Here is an 18,741-nt window from a genome sequence, read left to right as displayed (position 1 = left end):
ATGATGACGACATTGCTCCTTCGTTGCACTGCTTCCTTGAGTGCATGAGAGAAGTCAGAGAATGGCTTTCAGACAACTCCCTTATCCTGAACGAAAAGAAAATGGAGATTGTGGTGTTTGGCAACCATATCCCTAGGGGCCTACCAGCTGATACCTTTGGTTCCTTTGCCACTTCTTTCTCTGACTCAGTTAGTGACCTAGGGGTTCTGCTGGACAGGTCTTTCAAATTTAACAAACAAGTGTCTTCAGTAATCAAATCTAGCTTCTACCAACTGCGCCTTATTGCCAAGGCTAAGCACTATGTCCCTCATAAAGATCTTGAAAAGCTCATTCATGCTTTTGTGACTTCTCGATTGGATTACTGTAACTCCCTCTACTTTGGTCTTCACTCCGCTCTCCTTCACAGACTTCAGCTTGTCCAGGATGCTGCGGCTCGCCTCCTGACTGGCACTAGAAAGCATGCCTCTATCACCTCAGTTCTTATTGAGTTGCATTGGCTACCCATAAAATATCGCATTGAATTTAAAATATTGTTGCTCACCTTTAAAATTATAAATAATTCAGCCCCTCGTTATCTTGTCGATCTTCTTAGTCTATATGTCCCTGGGCGAGCCCTCAGGTCTTCAGCCCAATCACTCCTGGCTCAGCCTAGATCTAGACTTAAATCGAGGGGTGACCGTGCTTTTGCCCTAGTTGCACCGAATCTGTGGAACAACCTTCCCATCTCTATCCGTGCGTCAGACTCCGTTTTATCTTTTAAATCCTGTTTAAAAACTCATTTATTCTACATAGCTTTTCCATCTAGTTAGCGTCCCTGTTTTATATTTGGTTCCATTTCTTATTTATGTACTTTATCTTTTAGCTATATCTGTTCTTAGTAACTTTGTTCTTATATTCCCTTTTATTGTTGTATAATTAGTGTCCTTAACCTGATGACATATGTGGTACTTTGTTAATAGTCTTTTATTTATTGTCTTAATTTTCCTTTTTATCGTAAAGCACTTTGGTGTACCACTGGTCTTTTAAATGTGCTATACAAATAAAGTTGTATTGTAAACTCTGAACAATACATTATGTTACAGATGCTAATATTAATTAGTCAGTGTCAATTGTTGATTCGTCCTGTTCTCATTGTATGAAGAATTATGATGGCTGTTTGCATACAATGTAGTGATGGGATTTCCGGCTCTTTTTAGAGATCCGGCTCTTTCGGTTCGGCTCACTAAAAAGAGCCGGCTCTTTCGGCTCCGAACCGGCTCTTCAGGTTGTTTTGTTGCTTTAATTAATTTATTATTAACAATAATATAAAATTATGCACAAAAGGAATTACTAACGTAAAAACAAGTGGTTTTATTTATATATGTTTATATATAAATATATGCGGTGGCCCCTAGAGACAAAACACGTACAAACTCCAAAACACATTTCTAGCATGAACTGAACTTCCAAAGCAGAGCTACTAGATCACTTAAATGACACAATTGAAAGCATGTGTGTATTGTTTGTGTATTTATACACAGGCACTCATATATATATTCAAATAATTTAAAAAAAAGTTCATTTACCTATTACTACCACACACCAAATCCGGTCGTTGGTACTTGCTGGCTTGTGTAGCCACAAGATAACAAAGGCTCAACACTGCGCCCAGCATCCTGGAGCACTTCTGTTGTCTTTTGTACGTGTTTTGAGTTTTTATGTGCTTCTGAGTTTTTACGTGCTTCGGAGTTTGTACGTGTTTTTACGTGTTTTGGAGTTTGTACGTGTTTTTACGTGTTTTGGAGTTTGTACATGCTTCAGAGTTCGTACGTGATTTGAAGTTTGTATGTGCTTTGTCTCTAGGGGCCACCGTAAATATACTTTTATTTATTCACTCCACATAAAATGTAATAAATAAATCATATAATACAAAAATCAACTATTCACATTTCAAGTTTTAACTATTTAAATTTTCAGCTTTTTCCTTTCACAAATTTAAAGTGAAAAGAACACAAAACACTGCAAACCACAACACAATTAAATATAAATTATAATATGAAAACTAAAAGAACATGCATATTCTCTGTCATATGGGCCTGCATAAATAAACTTTCTCAATCCTTTATCATCTGCAACCGAAAATAGTTGTGGATGATTACTATACCTTTCTAATGTTGTTGTCCCTGCCTCTCTTTCTCTCTCTCTGGCTCTGTTCCTGTGCTACTGAGTGTAACTACCGCCCCTCCCCCCTCTGCCCAGCGTAAAGCACAAGGCTCGCGTGCAGAGTGAAGCGGAAAAAAAGTGCGAGAGAGAGGCTGAGAGAAAGAGAAAAAAAAAAAAAAAAAACCCACGTGACGGCTCGCGATAAGGAGCCGGCTCGCGTCGTTCACGTCAAAGAGCCGGCTCTAAGAGCCATTTCGTTCGCGAACGACCCATCACTAATACAATGCACTCTCTCTCTCTTCATATGTGTGTGTGTTTCTCTGGTGAATTCCGACAACAGCTTTATGTTAATGTACAATCCTTAATATGTTTTATGTGTGTGTGTGTGTGTGTGTGTGTGTGTGTGTGTATGTTGGGGGGGGGGGGGGGGTTCAGTCTTCCAGAGGGAGTGTTCGCCCGGGGCGCCAAACAGGCTAGGACCACCACTGCCCAGAGCAAACAATATTGTTTGACTGATGGCCGTTAATATAAAGACTTCGGACTTTACGTTTCCCAATTTTTGCTTTAAGTTATTTTGTTATTTACATAATAATGTAAATAACCTGTGGGCTCAAAATGTGGTCATAAATATTTTGTACTTGTAAATCAGTTTTGTGTGTGTAAAAAGAATTTGTGTGTGGACTTAGCAAAAAAACCCTGCAAGTTACAAGTACGAATTTTGACCCTATTTTTCTTCCTATCATCTGATTGGTCAATGTCATGTCAATCACAAATGTAACAATCCAATCAGAGAACAGATGGGTTTGGCTGTCGAGGGGCGCTTTTTTGAACTGCAGGTCTTTGAAGGGAATAAATGCCCTTTTACATGCCAACCCAGCGTTTTCCTTCATCACCACGAAGGAAAACAGTCTGTGGTCGTCCGAGTTTGGTGATTTTTGTGTCACAGGACTAAGTGTTTAATACAGGGACTTCCACAGCCTTTTCAACAGCGCTGCGGACCGCGGGGGGCGGGCAGTGTTTTGAAATGACAGTCTTCATTACAAAGCTTTCTTCGTTATGAATTAGCATACATGTTTTTATTGAACATTTGAAGAACCAGCAAAAAAAACAGAACAGAACACACAAATTCTTTTTGCACATACAAAACTGATTTACAAGTACAAAATATTTATGACCACATTTTGAGCGCATAGGAGTAGTCGAACGCAGATCCACTGAGCGCTCCACACAGACAGCATCGTCAGAAGGAAAGTTGATCAAATAAATTACAAGGGTTCAAGGTTCAAGGTTCTTTATTTGTCACATGCATAGTTATACAAGTATAACACACAGTGAAATGTAGCCTGACAAATGTTGTATTGTTCGATACATATGCGTACCGAACCGAAAGCACTGTATCGAACGGTTCAATATCGATACGAATATCGTTGCACCCCTACTAAATATGAAATTAATTTTTTTGTGTTTTTAATAATACAAAATCATAATGTCCTGTTAGTACGGCATGCTGGCCTCAGAGCAAACCAGGCTGACCCACGCACACTCGGACCTCCATCATAACACAAATGACGATATCCAGAACACCGCCTTCCAGCCTGCACGCGCTGCTACATCAGAACTAAAAAACAGGCCGTGTGGAGCCAGCAGGTGAAAGAATCCGAACAGCGTCAAATTTAAATCTTCATTCACGTCTTTGGGTCGAGGCTCGTCTCTGTGCATGATGCACGCGCCAGCACAGGAGGACGCGCTCTGAAGTCAAACGCTCATTAGAGGAAGCTACGTCATCAAGGGGAACACTAGGACAACGTCAGGAGTAAAAACCATGCAGGTGATGATTAAACAAATGCATAAACTTTGGATGAAGAGTGAAGCTGGTAAAGAACTTCATCAGAGGATCAGAGGAGCAGATTTCAATCTCCGGAGTCGGCCGAGCTCGGTGCTCCTCACAGGATGAAGGGAATGATGGCTTTCCTGGAGCGAGGGTAGTCCTCGAACCTCTGCTGGTAGTTTCTGCAGAAAGCACAGTTTCATTTCAGAGGAGAGAACTTCTCATGATGGTGTTTGGGTTTAACAGCCAGAAACACAAAGTGAAGCCTTTAAATGGAAACTGTGCAGCATTTTTATCAGCGTTGTGTGAAACATGCTGACGCTGTGCTCTACAGCACACGCCTCAGTACCTTTACGAAGCCCCCCGTGCAGGACTGACCTGGCACTCAAGTATTTCTGGACCCCAAAGACTTTTTAACGAGAGCCAAAGAAACTCAGGGACTTTGTTTCTGAGCACTTCGCTTAGCCGGACACTCGGAATGGTCAGAAATGTGTTTCCTGTTGGAGGACCAGCTGTCTTAATGATCACACTCTCCCAGTCGCATCAGCAGCGGCAAAGCCTCGTCAGAGGCTCGTTACCTGTGGTGCATGCAGGCTCGGGGCCCGATGGAGCAGATGGTGAAGAAGGTGAAGGCGAAGGCTGGCAAAGACCAGACAGCTACAGCGTATCCACACCACTCCACGATCTCCCCGAAGAAGTTTGCCCCAGACACAAACTCGAACATGCCCCCTGAAACACAGAGACAGCAGCGGCTTAACGAGAGGCAGCAGCCTCTAACGGCGAGGAGGTCTGCTCACGAGGAGGACGCGACGTACCATGGGGGACTCTGTAGATAACCTCTCCAGGTTTCCTCAGCCCACGCAGGATGTAGTCACTGTGGATGTTGATGATCATACCGAGTGCAAACACAACAATACCTTCAGACACAGACAGAGTTCATCAGGTGCGCCTGTACAGCTTCACAAGACAGGTAAAATCACCTGGTCTAAAGCCCCACCCACACATCACTTTGTAGCTGACAGCTTGGCACTTTGGGCTTGGTTTCCTGGGTGACCAGGGCCCTATTTCAGGAAGCCGGTTTAGAAAACTCAGAGTGAGAAACGATACTCAGGGTTGAGTAACCCCGAACTGTCCAACTCGGAATATTCGGTTTCAGAAAGGCTGATAACAATTAGTTCAGTCAACGCGGAGTTGCTTTAACCCCAAGTTAAGCGCGCGCACGAGGATACATAAAGCCCTGATTAGTGGAGCACAGATTAAGCGAGTCACCATGGAGACGGAGGGAAAGAAGGCGCGGTCAATGTATTTTACAGCGCTTGAGGCCGAAATTCTGATGGCAGCATATGCCGATAACATGCAAATTTTGCAGAAAAAAAGTAACACAGCCTCAGCTGCAAAAGAAAGGGAGCATGCATGGCAAAACATAGCCGACAGAGTCAATGCGTGAGTGTTAATTTAAACATTGATCTAGGGATTTCCACCCATTTAACACGTTATTTTATTATATTATATTTTATTTTATTTTTTATTTTATACATTTGATTTTGTGATGTGATGTGAGCGCAGGTGCAACCCAACAGGCCCCAAACGTTCCTGGCAGCAAGTAGAAATGAAATATAAAAATATAGTCCAAACAGGTGGTGTAATTGTATTATGAGCCATAGTGCTTGGTCTGTTTGTCCCATGTAAATCAATTGCAGTTAGAGGCTACATTAATTTCCCCTCTGTAAGCACTTATTGAAATTATCTGAGCACATTACAAGTACATATTTGCTTACTCTGTATGCTCAAATGTGACCCGTTATAGCCAACAGAAAAAAAGCAGAGGCCCGAAAAACAGGTGGGGGTCCTCCACCACCACCACTCACAGAGGCTGAGCAGTTGGCTTCCACATTTGTGATAATGTTGGCAGCATCACATATGATCTTCACAGTGCAGAGAACACAAATTAGCATCCATTACTATAATGAAATAATTTGTTAGTTTGAAATGCTACAGGGAACTATGTACCTGCACATTAATGCTGTGGAAAGACTTCCTGTTCACATAGTCTCCTTCATTTACTGAAGGAGCAATGATTGGAATGTGAGTGCCATCTATACAGCCAATCACGCCTGGGAACCGTGAGAATAAATGTAAAATTTAAGTAGTAGTCCAAGTATCACCACATCATGAATTAAGTTCTGTTCATCCTGATACCTGCAATTTTGTGGCATCCCTCTTTGATAAATCTTGTGGGTCTATGACCGGGGAACACCACAAACCAGTACAGGAGACGTTTCAGTGCAACTGTAACATTCCTGACTGCCCGACAGACGGTAGCCTTGGAAACGTGCTCAGCGTCACCAATATTATACAGAAAGCTCCCGTTTGCAAAAAACCGAAGTGCGATACAAATAATATGTACAGAACTGAGAGGATGTCCGCGATGTGTCACATGAGCAATATTAGGCCTGAGGATGTTATTCAAATAAATTATAGATTGTGCTGAAAAACGGTAACGTTCACACAGGAAATCATCAGGAAATGATAAAATGTCCAAACGCGCTCTGATCACTCTCTCCCGGCGGAGAGCTCTGCGGAGAATTTGGGCTTCAACATCTACTGGCTCTTCAAGGAAGGAGCACGCCATGTCTGACACTTCCTACAGTCAGGTTTCTGACAAAGAGGCGGAGAAGGTCAGGGTTAGTTGAAGTAAACCTGCTAGGGGGCAGGTTAGCTTCACGGAGTGTGTCGTCATAGTAACTCACTCAGAATTAATCTAAACTCGCTTTGTGAAACCGAAAACCCAGAGTTTTCGTTAACTCAGGGTATACTTACTCAGAGTTTGCACTAAACCGGCTTCCTGAAATAGGGCCCAGGTAGCCTTTCGCTGAGGTTTACCTGCATAAACTTACATGTTCATACGAGCTGCTGTCTTCTTTGAGGCCTGGTGTACGTCACCCGATTCCTTTTTTCTTACGTTGAATCGTGTTGATGGCCCAACAACCAATAAGATTATTATTAGTGTCAGAGTTCTGTTCCCATGTGTAAGATTAGCCGAACTAAACTTATAAAGACGTGATTATGAGTGGGCTAAATTTAGCTTGTCTGCCAACGGTCCAGGACCCTGAATCCAGACTGCAGACTGTAATGCAGGTTCTGTGTGTGGTCTCCATGAAGCCGCAGAGCATCATGGAGACCACACACAGAACCAGAACACAGAACCAGAACACAGAACCAACCAGCCAGATGCTGAAGCCGAGTTGGCTTTCCTGTCGTAGTTTTATCCCAGTGTGGAAAACAGAAGACTTTTAAAGGTAAAAGTCAGCAGATGTTTGAATCAGCAATCATATACGTGGTGACCCTGACATGACCTCTCTGTGTGGAGGCGTGGTGGTGGAGGACTTCACTGCATCTTCCTCCTACGACTGCTGCCTTCTTGATGTAATGATAACGGATGATGGTGATTGGTCAGTGTGGTCTGGATTAAAGACCAAAGTCACTACGGGACGTCCAGCTACGACTCCCATCATGCCCTTCACTGACCCACACCAATCAAAGCCTCGCTGTTAAACATTCCTCTTTAAGGAAAAACCCACCAAGGACTGTGGGTAATGTAGTTTTTACAGCCTCGAAACGAAATCTTCAGGACAATGGTGGCGAGGCCTCATGGTGACTGGTGGGTGTAGCTGTGACTCACCTGCAGTGAGGCGGGCGCGGGTCAGCCAGGTGTCCTCAAAGCGAGCGCAGTGTAGCAGGAAGTGGCCCTGCAGGAAACCGTTGAGCGAGCAGAAGATTACGGCGTAGACTATGATGATCAGCGGGATGGGTCGTCCTCTGGTCAGGAAGGCGTAGATTATGCTCCTGAGGGACAAACTCATGTTACCTTCTGTTTGAACTTCACCCCCCTTCAAAGTAAAAGTCTCCAGTGATCTGCAACGACCCCCCTTCCAGTTTGACATGGAGCTCCCACACACAACAACCTTAAGTGTCAGTGGGTTAGAAAACCCTCCTTCAGCATCTGTTTGTGTCCCAGATAGAGGAAACTCCGCCCACGGACAGGTCTGTGTGCTTACCTCAGGACTGTCTCCCTGATGTTTTTAAATAAACTCTAAAAAATGAAACAGATGCATTTTCCAAGAAGTGTTCAAACATCCACCCAGAATTCCCGGTTTCTCCACTCGTCATGCCATGATGACATAATTCAATGGCATTTTGTCAGAATCACTGAGGTGCACGCCTCAGTTATTAGTTATCAGCGAATGATTATCACTTTCAGAGTTACTGTTGTGATGTCACTACAGCTGTTAGCAGAGCTGCTCTGTGCAGCGTTATGGCATAATAATTTTAAGGGAGAATAAAAAGTCGACACACATATCTCATTCCTGACGGAGGACTCTACCACTACACTTCTCCAGTCCATTCACAGAGTCGTTGCATGGCAAGACATGGATAGGAAGTGGGCGGAGCCTTTTACCGTCATTTTATTACGACGCAAAGTACAAACACCTGTGGACACACAATCCAACACCCCCACTTGTACACAGGTTGGGGAAAAACAATCCTCCGAAAAAAACATCTTACATTCCAAACACAAATACAGAGAATTTTTCTAACTTAGACTTTGAAACTGGTTTCGTCATCATATCTGCTACCATTGACTCAGTTGGACAGTAATCAATGAGCACTTTCCTTTCATGTACAGCTGACCTTATAAAATGATATTTCACATCAATGTGTTTACATCTTTGTCTGTTCACTGGATTTTTTGACAAAGCGATTGTTCCCTGATTGTCCTCCAATATCATAGGTATTTCATACTCAAACTCATCAAGATCTTGAATCAAATAAGTCAAATACATACATTCCTGAACTGTTGCTGCTAATGCCATGTATTCGGCTTCACAAGTTGATAGTGCTGTAGTTGTCTGCTTTTTGGTTTTCCATGATATCAAAGGACCATTTTCATTTAGGCTTACACAATAACCTGTCATACTGCGTCTATCAGAAACATCGGATGCCCAATCTGCATCACTGTATGCTTGTAGACCTAGTTTTCCACTTGAACATTTCCTAAAACACAGTTCTTTTCCTCGACTACCTTTTAGATACCTCAGAACATGTTTCACTGCTGTCCAATCATCAACAGTTGGCGCATTGAAATGTTGTGACAGTTTGCTGACAACATAGCTTAAATCAGGTCGCGTACAATAGCTCAGATAAATAAGACATCCTACCGCTTCACGATATCTCCTCACATCTGGTAATGTCTCGAATTTATCAGAATGAGTCCATTTCTGTTCACAGGGTGTTAACCTTGGCTTACAGTTTTGCATGTTAAATCTCTTTAAAATGTTCTCAATATATATTTTCTGTGACATTCTGACACATTCTTTTTCTTGAAGAAAATCTATTCCTAGAAAATGGTTAAGTTTCCCCAGATCTTTCATTTGGAATTTAGAAGAGAGCATTTCTTTCACGCCTGAAAGCACATTTTCATTGTTAGCTGCAATGAGTAAATCATCCACCCACACTATGATGATTACTTTTTCACTTTCAGTTTCTTTTGAATACACACAATGATCAGCAATATTTTGTCTAAATCCACAATTGCTTAAATAGTCATGTAAGGTTTGGTTCCAGTTACGACCCGATTGCTTCAGCCCATAAAGTGATTTCTTTAATCTGTACACCAGTTTATTAGTCTCACTTGATTCTGTCTCAAAACCTTCTGGTTGTTGTATATATATTTCTTCATTTATTGGTGCGTGTAGATAGGCGGTTTTTACATCCATCTGGTGAACCAACATATCATCCTGAACCACTTTCTGCATCAAAACTCTCACACTCGATAAGTTAGCAGTCGGTGAAAAAGTCTCCTCATAATCAACTCCTTTTGTTTGACTAAAACCTTTAGCCACAAATCGAGCTTTATATCTGTCTGATCCGTCTGAGTTCTTTTTAACGGCATAAACCCATTTACCCCCCACTGCTTTCTTACCCTCTGGTAAAGTGGTTAAAGTAAATGTGTCATTCTCCTTAAGGGATTGAATTTCTTCATTCATCGCTCTTTCCCATTCTTTTGACTCACTTGACACAATAGCTTCGCTAAATGATGTGGGTATTTCACACAACAATCTGTAGCAATAATCAACACTGGTTTGCATCTGTTCATTTTCACACTCTTTCACATCCGTGATATAATCACTCAAATAATCAGGTCTCTTTCTGATTCTGGATGGATAACGTGTAGCTCCAGCATCTACTTTATCATCAGTTTTAACCTCGGACTCAGTTTGACTGCTTTCACTACCATCTGGAATATCCTCATCTTTCGTCTGTTTGGGTTCACCATCTTTTCTGGATTCATAAACCTCATCTTCATACATCTGATCACTCTGTGTTTGTTGATCCATTGTCGCGGGATTTAGTATTTTTATCAATCTGTGCTTTTCAACTTTCCCGGTTTTTGGGAAATAAATCAAATATGCTGGACTATTTTTGTCATATCCCAAGAAAACACCTTTGTCGCATCTTGGATCCAGCTTTCCCCTATTTTGTTTATAAGCATAGCACAATGATCCGAATTTTTTCATTCTAGAAAGATCAGGTCTTTTTCCAGTTAACATCTTATACGCTGTCTGACCTGTGCGTTTGTTAAAACATCGGTTCCGAATCACTCCCGCGGTTTGTACTGCATATGGCCATAAAGACTTTGGCAATTCGCTCTCAACTAACATGCATCTCGCCATGTCAAAAAGTGTACGCCAGTTCCTCTCTGCTGTTCCGTTTTGATGAGGCGAATATGGCGCCGAAGTTTCCTGCCTAATGCCGTGTCTACTTAATAAATCTCTGAACTGTCTGCTTGTAAATTCAGTTCCATTATCAGAACGAATGCACTTGATTTTCCCATATGACGCCACCTCTGCAATGAATCTTTCAGTTGCTTGAGTTGTATCACTTTTGTGTTTCAGATTATATACAAATGTTGCACCTGAATAATCATCAACAAACGACAAGACATACTTAAACCCTTCTTTAGAGTTTGGCGTAATCGGACCAGCTAAATCCGTATGTACCAACTCTAATGCTGCCCTGGCCTTTTCATCTGGTTCTCGGTTCCTAGTTTGAGTAAACTTCCCTTGTATACAGGCTTCACATTGCATATTTTTGTTGATTTTACCCTTAATTTCCATTCCATCAACGACATTTTGCAGATTTTGAACATCCTCATAATTACAGTGTCCTAGAATTTCATGCCACGTTTGCATATCAAAACATCCATTACATTTCTCTTCAAACTCTTGCACAGTGTTTATAAAGAACAGTCTCTCGTGTTCATATATAGGGAATTTTGTTCCATCAACATGTTTAAGAAAACTGTCCCCGTGTTTGAAAACCACAGTGGCTCCGTTACTAGTAGCTGCTTTTACTGACAAAATGTCCTGTGGAAACGATGGAATGTAGAGTGCTTGTTTCAATGTTACCTTGTGACTGCGTCCTTTACTGTCAATCATACTTATCTCAGCATCTCCTCGCCGCTTTGCAGCTCCTCTGCTCCGCCTTCCGTCAGCCAACTCTACACAATGAGCCTCGGGTCGAAATGTGTCATCAAAAGTCTTAAAACTCTCGATCTTCGTAAAGATATGTGACGTCGCTCCCGTATCCACCAGTAGCTGGTTATTCAGCATCTCTTGGCCGCCGTCCGGGACCCTCTGGGGTTCGGAGCCCGTCTTGAACGCGTAGTCCTTCTCCACAACCCCTCTCGCTTCATCCCGTCTTAGCTTCCTTCTACAGGTCGCATCTTTGTGTGTACTACTCCGGCAAAAACTGCACCATACTCTGGATCGGCACGTTCTTGCAGTGTGTCCCTTTAGTCCACATTTAAAACACACAATCTCATTATTCTTTGATCTTCGGTCATCTGCTCGCCATGAAGTAGAATCCTGGTCTAATTGCACTTTTGTCCTCATTACGTTGTCATCAGTTACAGCCGCACGCATTCTCTCGGTTTCTTCATAACTTCTGAGTTTTACTTTAAACTCTGAAAATGTGATTTTTGCTTCGCTCTGTGTAACGTGCACAATCAGGGGTTTAAACGTCTCTGGTAGACCTCTCATTATCATTGCGATCAGAAGTCCATCAGTTAATGACTCACCCGCATTTTTTAACGCTGCGATAATTGCTTCTGCTCGGATAATATAGTCCGTCACACTTTCATTCTTTTCATTTGTGAGAGAAGTAAGTTCGGTGTACAGACTTATGATCCTTGGCTTGCCCACTCCTGCATAATGACCTCTCAAAATTTTTAGGGCTTTCCGTCCGTCATCAACTGCATCTCTCATAACTAACGATAAACTTTTGTCATCCAGAAATTGTATCAACTCTGCATATGCTTCTGCATTTTTGTCATCATCTTCACCATCGGCTTCTTCATCACCCTCAGCCTTTAAGATGACATCTTTCAAACCTTGTAGTCTGAGATGACCAAGGAACTTCGTTTCCCATATCTCATATTTCCTTTCATCTCCATCAAACTGCAAACGGGAATATCGACTGCCCGACTCTGCCGTGTGTCTGCTCATGATGCACAAAAACGCTTACTCACTCAATCGTGCCAAACTTTTAACACCTGCCGGTAACTTGCGGTTTCAGGAAACGCTGCCCTTCCTTTGGCAGTTACAGGATCTCTTTACTGCTGCTCTGGGCCCATAACCTGTTAGCAGAGCTGCTCTGTGCAGCGTTATGGCATAATAATTTTAAGGGAGAATAAAAAGTCGACACACATATCTCATTCCTGACGGAGGACTCTACCACTACACTTCTCCAGTCCATTCACAGAGTCGTTGCATGGTAAGACATGGATAGGAAGTGGGCGGAGCCTTTTACCGTCATTTTATTACGACGCAAAGTACAAACACCTGTGGACACACAATCCAACAACAGCAATGATCTTTTCCAGACGCGAGGTTAGCCGTGTCAGCAGGTCTCCTGCCTTCAACACTTATTCCTCCTGATTCAGTTCAATTCGATTTGATTACTGCCAATTGATAACAACAGTGGCCTCGAGGCGCTCTATATTGTAAGGTAAAGAATAACAAAGAACCAGGCTCAGGGAGGGGCGGGGCCATCTGCTGCGACCGGTTGGGGTGAGAGAAGGGAGACAGGATAAAGACACGCTGTGGAAGAGAGACAAAGATTAATAACAGATGTGATTCAATGCAGAGAGGTCTGTTAACACATAGTGAGTGAAGCAGAAACACCCAGTGCATCATGGGAATCCCCCAGCAGCCTAAACCTGTTGCTGCATAACCAGTTTTTCAGCATCACTCTGAAACAGGATATTTGTCATTTTTATCCTGGGAGAAGAAAGTCCTACATCATGGTTTCATGTGTGCACTGAAGGCCATATCCTGGTCAGAAACAGGTCTGAGGTCTAGCAGGACAAGCACAGAGATGAGTCCACTGTCAGAGGCCATAAGAAGATCATTTGTAACCTTCACTAAAGCTGTTTCTGTGCTGTGATGAGCTCTGAAACCTGACTGAAACTCTTCAAATAAGCCTCTGCAGATGATCTGTTAGCTGTTTGACAACTGCTCTTTCAAGGATGTTTGATATAAAGGAAGGTTGGAGATTGGCCTATAATTAGCTAAGACTGCTGGGTCTAGAGATGCTTTTTGAGTAAAGGTTTAACTAGTAGATAATGAGCCCAGTAATACAGACTGTGGTGGTTATAGCAGGCTCCATTTACATGCCTCCGCTTCCAACAACTGTGGACTGTGAAATCACAGCAGTGACTCCTGAACCGGTCACCAAACTATGGGATGAATTTAACTGTCACAGGTGGACTTCCAGCTGGAAGAAGCGAGATGGCAGCAGAAGAACCAACTTACACTTAAATAAATCAGCCCACTTTAACTCTAGTTCGTACAAGTAGTTTAGTGCAGTAGTGCAATAGTAAACTTAATAAATTGGGCTTTGAAAATGCCTAAAGTGAAGACAAGGAAGACGCAAGCTGAGCTGTTTAACGAGGAAGATGACACTAGCCAAACCTCAGCTAGCATCGAAGCACCGGAGGATGAAGAGTTGCTAACCAGACACGGCCCGGGGGACCATGAGGTCCTGAAACAAAGAAGGCAGTACTCCGAGGCAAACAAAGTGTTAAAGGATAAGAAAATTCACTTCCAAGCTCCTTTCCAGCTAAACTCAGACTTTTCTATGATGGAATGATGTTGTACGGATCCATGGTGGAAGCGAGCTATCCGGTTGTTCAGTCTGACGTCACTAGCCGTGTCTGGGCCTAAACTCCGCTGCAGGTCCATATATCAAACGATCACTATGGCATTACTGAGAGTTGAAAAACTGTCTAAAGTCTTTCATCTTTAATAAAATGATCAGCGTTCTGCTCTACCAGGTGTAACAATTGAGTTTAACATCCAGGCATCCATGAAAACAGAATTTATGACATTTAACAGAGTTAGAAGTTAGCAGGGAGTTAGCTCGCTAGCTTCTATCTAAATACAATATAGCATGTCCTGACTGCGGGGTTTTGGAAACAAATTAAAACGTACAGCTCTGTTATCACTTCCAGCATAAATGAAGACAGAAAACTAAACAGCAGTGACGTTTGTAGGGTTACTGAAGTTTGGCTAGCTGGTATATAATGATGTGCTACGTGACCGCTAGCGACACAGCTATGTTAGCATAATATAAACAAGCTAACCTTTTTTCCACTCGATAAAAGTTAACGTGAGTGTTCTCGGTGGTCAGGAACAAATGTAATCGCATGGCAGGATGCTGTAAAAGGACCAAACTTCAGCCAGGAGAACAACTGAGATAATCCATCCACAATACGAGGTTAGTCATTCATATACTGCTGCATGGGCTGGGCTGTAGTTACATCCTAAGGTTTTAAAAACTGAGCTTAAATAAATGATTAGCGGAAATAAAAGCCGAGGGAGGTCAACAGTGATCACTGACTGTTTTAGGAGCTTTTTGAGATCAAATAGAAGAAAATACAAAACATTAAACATGTTAACAACACAAAAGCCATATTAAACGCAGACTACTTTAGACCCGGAAGTAGGATTCGTCGCGTCATCACTGAACAACCGGATAAAGATGTGCATCCTCCACGCGATCAGGCAAAAGTGGAATTTAACTATCGTCTGGATGTCTCCGTGTGTCTGGAAGCGGCTCACTGAGCATTCGTGAACATTTTAAGTTTTGTATGCAAAGTTTTAAACCCAGTATTTTAAAGTGTATGCTTCTCTGAGCTCGTCTGTTCATTGTTCTAAAAAATATAACGTTTTGAAATAAGATTGTTCTTTGTGTTAAACACTATAAAAACAAAATGAACTTCGTGGATAGCACGGCTGGATGTAACGATCCCTCCAATGATAAAGCACTTTGGAGAACATGTTTACAATAACTATTGAGACAATCCTGAACTCGATCCAACTGAAAGTCAAATGTTTCCCAACATGCTGGCACAGACTGCAGGGTGTGCCTGTCAGCAGCTCTGTTATAAGTAAGTGCACATGATATATTCACTGTCACTGGTAACAAAGAGTTTGTGTGGCTGAATGCAGCCCTGCAATGAGAGCGCGCTCCGCCTGACAGCCTGCTCCAACAATAATGGAAACCTTTCTGTGATCACCTCAGAGATTTCTTCTGTTTGTCCGGTTTAGGGTGACGTTACAGCCAGGAGGCTCTATTAAAGGTTCCAGGAGAGAACAGCGCAGTAGCGCAGGTGTTTAACTGAGGTTAGGGTTTAATGGAAACTCATTATTTATGCTGGTGACAGTTTTGATCATAGTTTATAATATGGGAAATGGTAACATGGCTCAATCGCCCATCCATCCACTCATTTTCTTCCACTTATGGAAGCCCCCATGGCCGGGTTATGGGAACAGCAGCCTAAGTAAGGATGCCCAAACCCCCCTCTCCAGTTTATCCAGGGGAACCCTGAGGCGTTCCAAGGCCACCCCGGGGCCTCCTTCGGATACGCTGAAACACCCAGGAGGCATCCTTGTCAGATGCCCAAACCACCTCAACTGACACCTTTAGATGTGGAGGAGTAGTGGCTCTGAGCTCCTCTCGGATCGCCGAGCTCCTCAGCCTCTCTCTAAGGGAGAGGCCATCCACCTTGTGGAGAAAGCTCATTTCTGCAGCTTGTGCCGTTTGTGATCAAGCTCATGATGAAGGTGAAGGTCTGTAGTTGTTGTCACCTTCGAGGAAGAGTAGTTCAGCTCTTTACCTTCTCGAGCTACTCCAGGGTGCATGGGAATTTGCCCCACCAGTCTACATGTGTTTTGAGGACTTGAAGAAGGCATTCAATCGTGTCCCTTGGAGTGTCTTGTGGGAGGTTCTTCAGGAGCTCTCAGTTTACCAGTCGGTCTACGCCCCTACCCTCACCTATGGTCACGAGCTGTGGGTAGTGACCGAAAGAATAAGATCGTGGATCAGGCAAAATGAGCATCCTCCGAAGGGTGGCTGGCATCTCCCTTAGAGACAAGGTGAGAACTTTAGCCATCCGGGAGGGGCTCAGAGTAGAGCTGCTGCTCCTCCCATCAAAAGGAGCCAGCTGAGGTGGTTTGAGCGTGTCCAACTGGGAGGAGGCTCCAGGGCAGACCCAGGCCATGCTGGAGAGATTATCTCTCGGCTGGCCTGCTGTAAAGGCTGGAGGAGGTGGCCGGGAGAGGGAGGGCTGGGCTTTCTGCGTGTTTTAAATTGATGACTTTGTTTTGTCGCTGTTGTTGGGCTCTCTCTGCTATCCTTTTCTTTTGATTTACTTGTAGTTTTGTTTTAGTTAGTCCACCCAGACGTGCGCCACCGTGAACGAGTGGGAGGGAGTCTTGTGAGGGTGGACTAACTTCTTTATTTATTTGTTTTTATGTTTGTTTGTTTATTTGTTTGTGCCACATCCCTCTACAAAACGTACAGTTATTTCTTTTGGATATCTCATTTTATATCTTCAACTATAAATACATAAAATATACATAAAATTCATTGACATGGAATTTTATTGTTGACGCTCCATATACTAATACCACATAAATGTGTTCTTATAACTGCAGGAGGACAGGAAGCTATGTGGGCATATCGCCTGTATCGTCTGCCAAGACTGCCCTCATTACTAAGAAGAAGAAAGCAGAAACAGATTTTAAGAAGGTGAGTTTTCCTTCCATGACGGCGCCGCTGCCGTGCACGCGCTCCTGGGAGCGGTGGCGTTAGTGACGTTAGTGCGTCGCGTCCATACCATGTAGTACTGTTATATGAATCGTAAGACCATACAGTAATGTTTATAATAATGTGTGTACATTATGTCACAATAATTTCCTACTTGCACACTTGCACCTACTTAAATACTACTAGTGCTTTAATTTGATTATTTTTAAAGTCATGTGTTTTCTGTGTCAGTCTTTTAATTTGACACAAGGGGAGACGACAGGATGATCTTCACAGGTGGGCAGACTTGAGCAGGTGTCGTACTGGATCCTAGAACAAGAAACATCCAAAGAAGAGCTGTGAACGTCCTTCAAGACACCTGGAGATCTGTTCCTGCAGATGCTCACAGAGCTGCTCAGACTGAGCTGGAGGACAGAGTTCACACGGCCGTCCTTCAGCCGCGTCTGTCATCCAGGGAAGTGTGCTTATTTATTTTTTATATTGCATGTTTTGGTTATATCTTGTGGAGTGTTTTATTTATACTGCATGTTTTGGTTGCATCTGTCAATTTGGGCAGGAGGATACAGCGCCAGCAACCAGGGACGCGGAGCGAGCGGTCCGACTGCTGCAGCAACAGGAGGCCAGATTACGCACTGCGGGAGATTAGAGGCGGCGGACGGGCCGGTGCCGATATATTGGTGGTCACAAAGAAGCGGCGGGCAGAGTTAAGAGCTGTGCCCACCCGGGGTAAGTCTTTTGACTTGTCCCCTTTTAATGAATGAAAGCTGCCTAAAAGAGTAGTGACTGCCGCTACCTCCCTTTCTTTAGCACACCGGGGCGCAGAACGCGGGGAGGAAGGCGAGGACGCCGCCGGGTTTCCCTCCTGCACCGCTTCACGGGATTTTTAATTCTTAGTGACTCTTAGTACGGTGTGTTTACACCGAACGCGATGGACGCGAATAGAGCGTCAGGTTTACATGTAAAGTCAATGGAAAGGCGCGATGACGCGCGATTGCGGGTCCCGTGAAAATTCGGAAGCAGATTTGCGTCGCGAAAACGCCAAAACGCGTGAAACGCGCGTGAGTGTAGGGCGTCTGGCGCGTTTGACGCACGAATAAAACCACGCGCGTCAGTTTTTGTGTTGCATTTTGTGCATACGCGGGTTACGCGTCTACCGCTCGAGTTGGAAAAATCTGAACTCCAGCGTCAAATTGCGCCGCGACAACCAATCAGGAGCCTGGTGACGTGGCTGTGGCCTAGGTCAAAGGGGCAGGTCCAGCCAAAGCCCTTCATTCTTCAATGGAGGGAAGGCTAATCAATGCGGTAGAAAACAACTCGGAGCTGTACAACACCAGCTGCTTTCTGTACCGAGACAGGAATAAAAAGGACCGAGCTTGGAGGAAGATATGTGAAGCGATCGGGCAACCTGGTAAGTTCATTCATTTCTCTTTTGAACGTTTTCACTGACCCGGGGAAGCCGCACAAAAGCTAGCAAGCCACCGCTATTTTCCCACTGACGTACAAATACCGTTCTGCTTTTATGCATGTTGTCATTTAGGAATATATTTTATTGTTTATTAATAAACAGCACACAGTGGTCCCGCTGTTCATCCGTCACT

The 18,741-nt window shown here is 43.5% G+C and overlaps 1 protein-coding gene across 2 annotated transcripts in view; it reads right to left on the bottom strand.

The window, feature by feature from the left end:
• Window positions 1-3,198: 3,198 nt before the first annotated feature.
• Window positions 3,199-18,741, bottom strand: part of srd5a2a (steroid-5-alpha-reductase, alpha polypeptide 2a) — a 21,834-nt gene continuing 6,291 nt past the window's right edge. Inside the window, exons 2-5 of one of the 2 annotated variants that reach the window (XM_080879191.1) lie at window positions 7,653-7,816; window positions 4,786-4,887; window positions 4,549-4,699; window positions 3,199-4,152 (exon numbers count right to left, since the gene is read on the bottom strand). In XM_080879191.1, coding sequence (XP_080735317.1) covers window positions 4,086-4,152; window positions 4,549-4,699; window positions 4,786-4,887; window positions 7,653-7,816 — 484 coding nt within the window. In that variant the 3' untranslated portion in view covers window positions 3,199-4,085. The remainder of the gene's footprint in view (window positions 4,153-4,548; window positions 4,700-4,785; window positions 4,888-7,652; window positions 7,817-18,741) is intronic. The other variant, XM_080879190.1, reaches the window with a different exon arrangement.

The sequence above is a fragment of the Rhamphochromis sp. 'chilingali' genome, assembly GCF_963969265.1.
Source record: "Rhamphochromis sp. 'chilingali' genome assembly, chromosome: 4".
NCBI classification, from domain to species: domain Eukaryota; kingdom Metazoa; phylum Chordata; class Actinopteri; order Cichliformes; family Cichlidae; genus Rhamphochromis; species Rhamphochromis sp. 'chilingali'.
The sequence above is the reverse complement of the archived record's forward strand: the minus strand, read 5'-3'. Positions and strand labels throughout refer to the sequence as shown.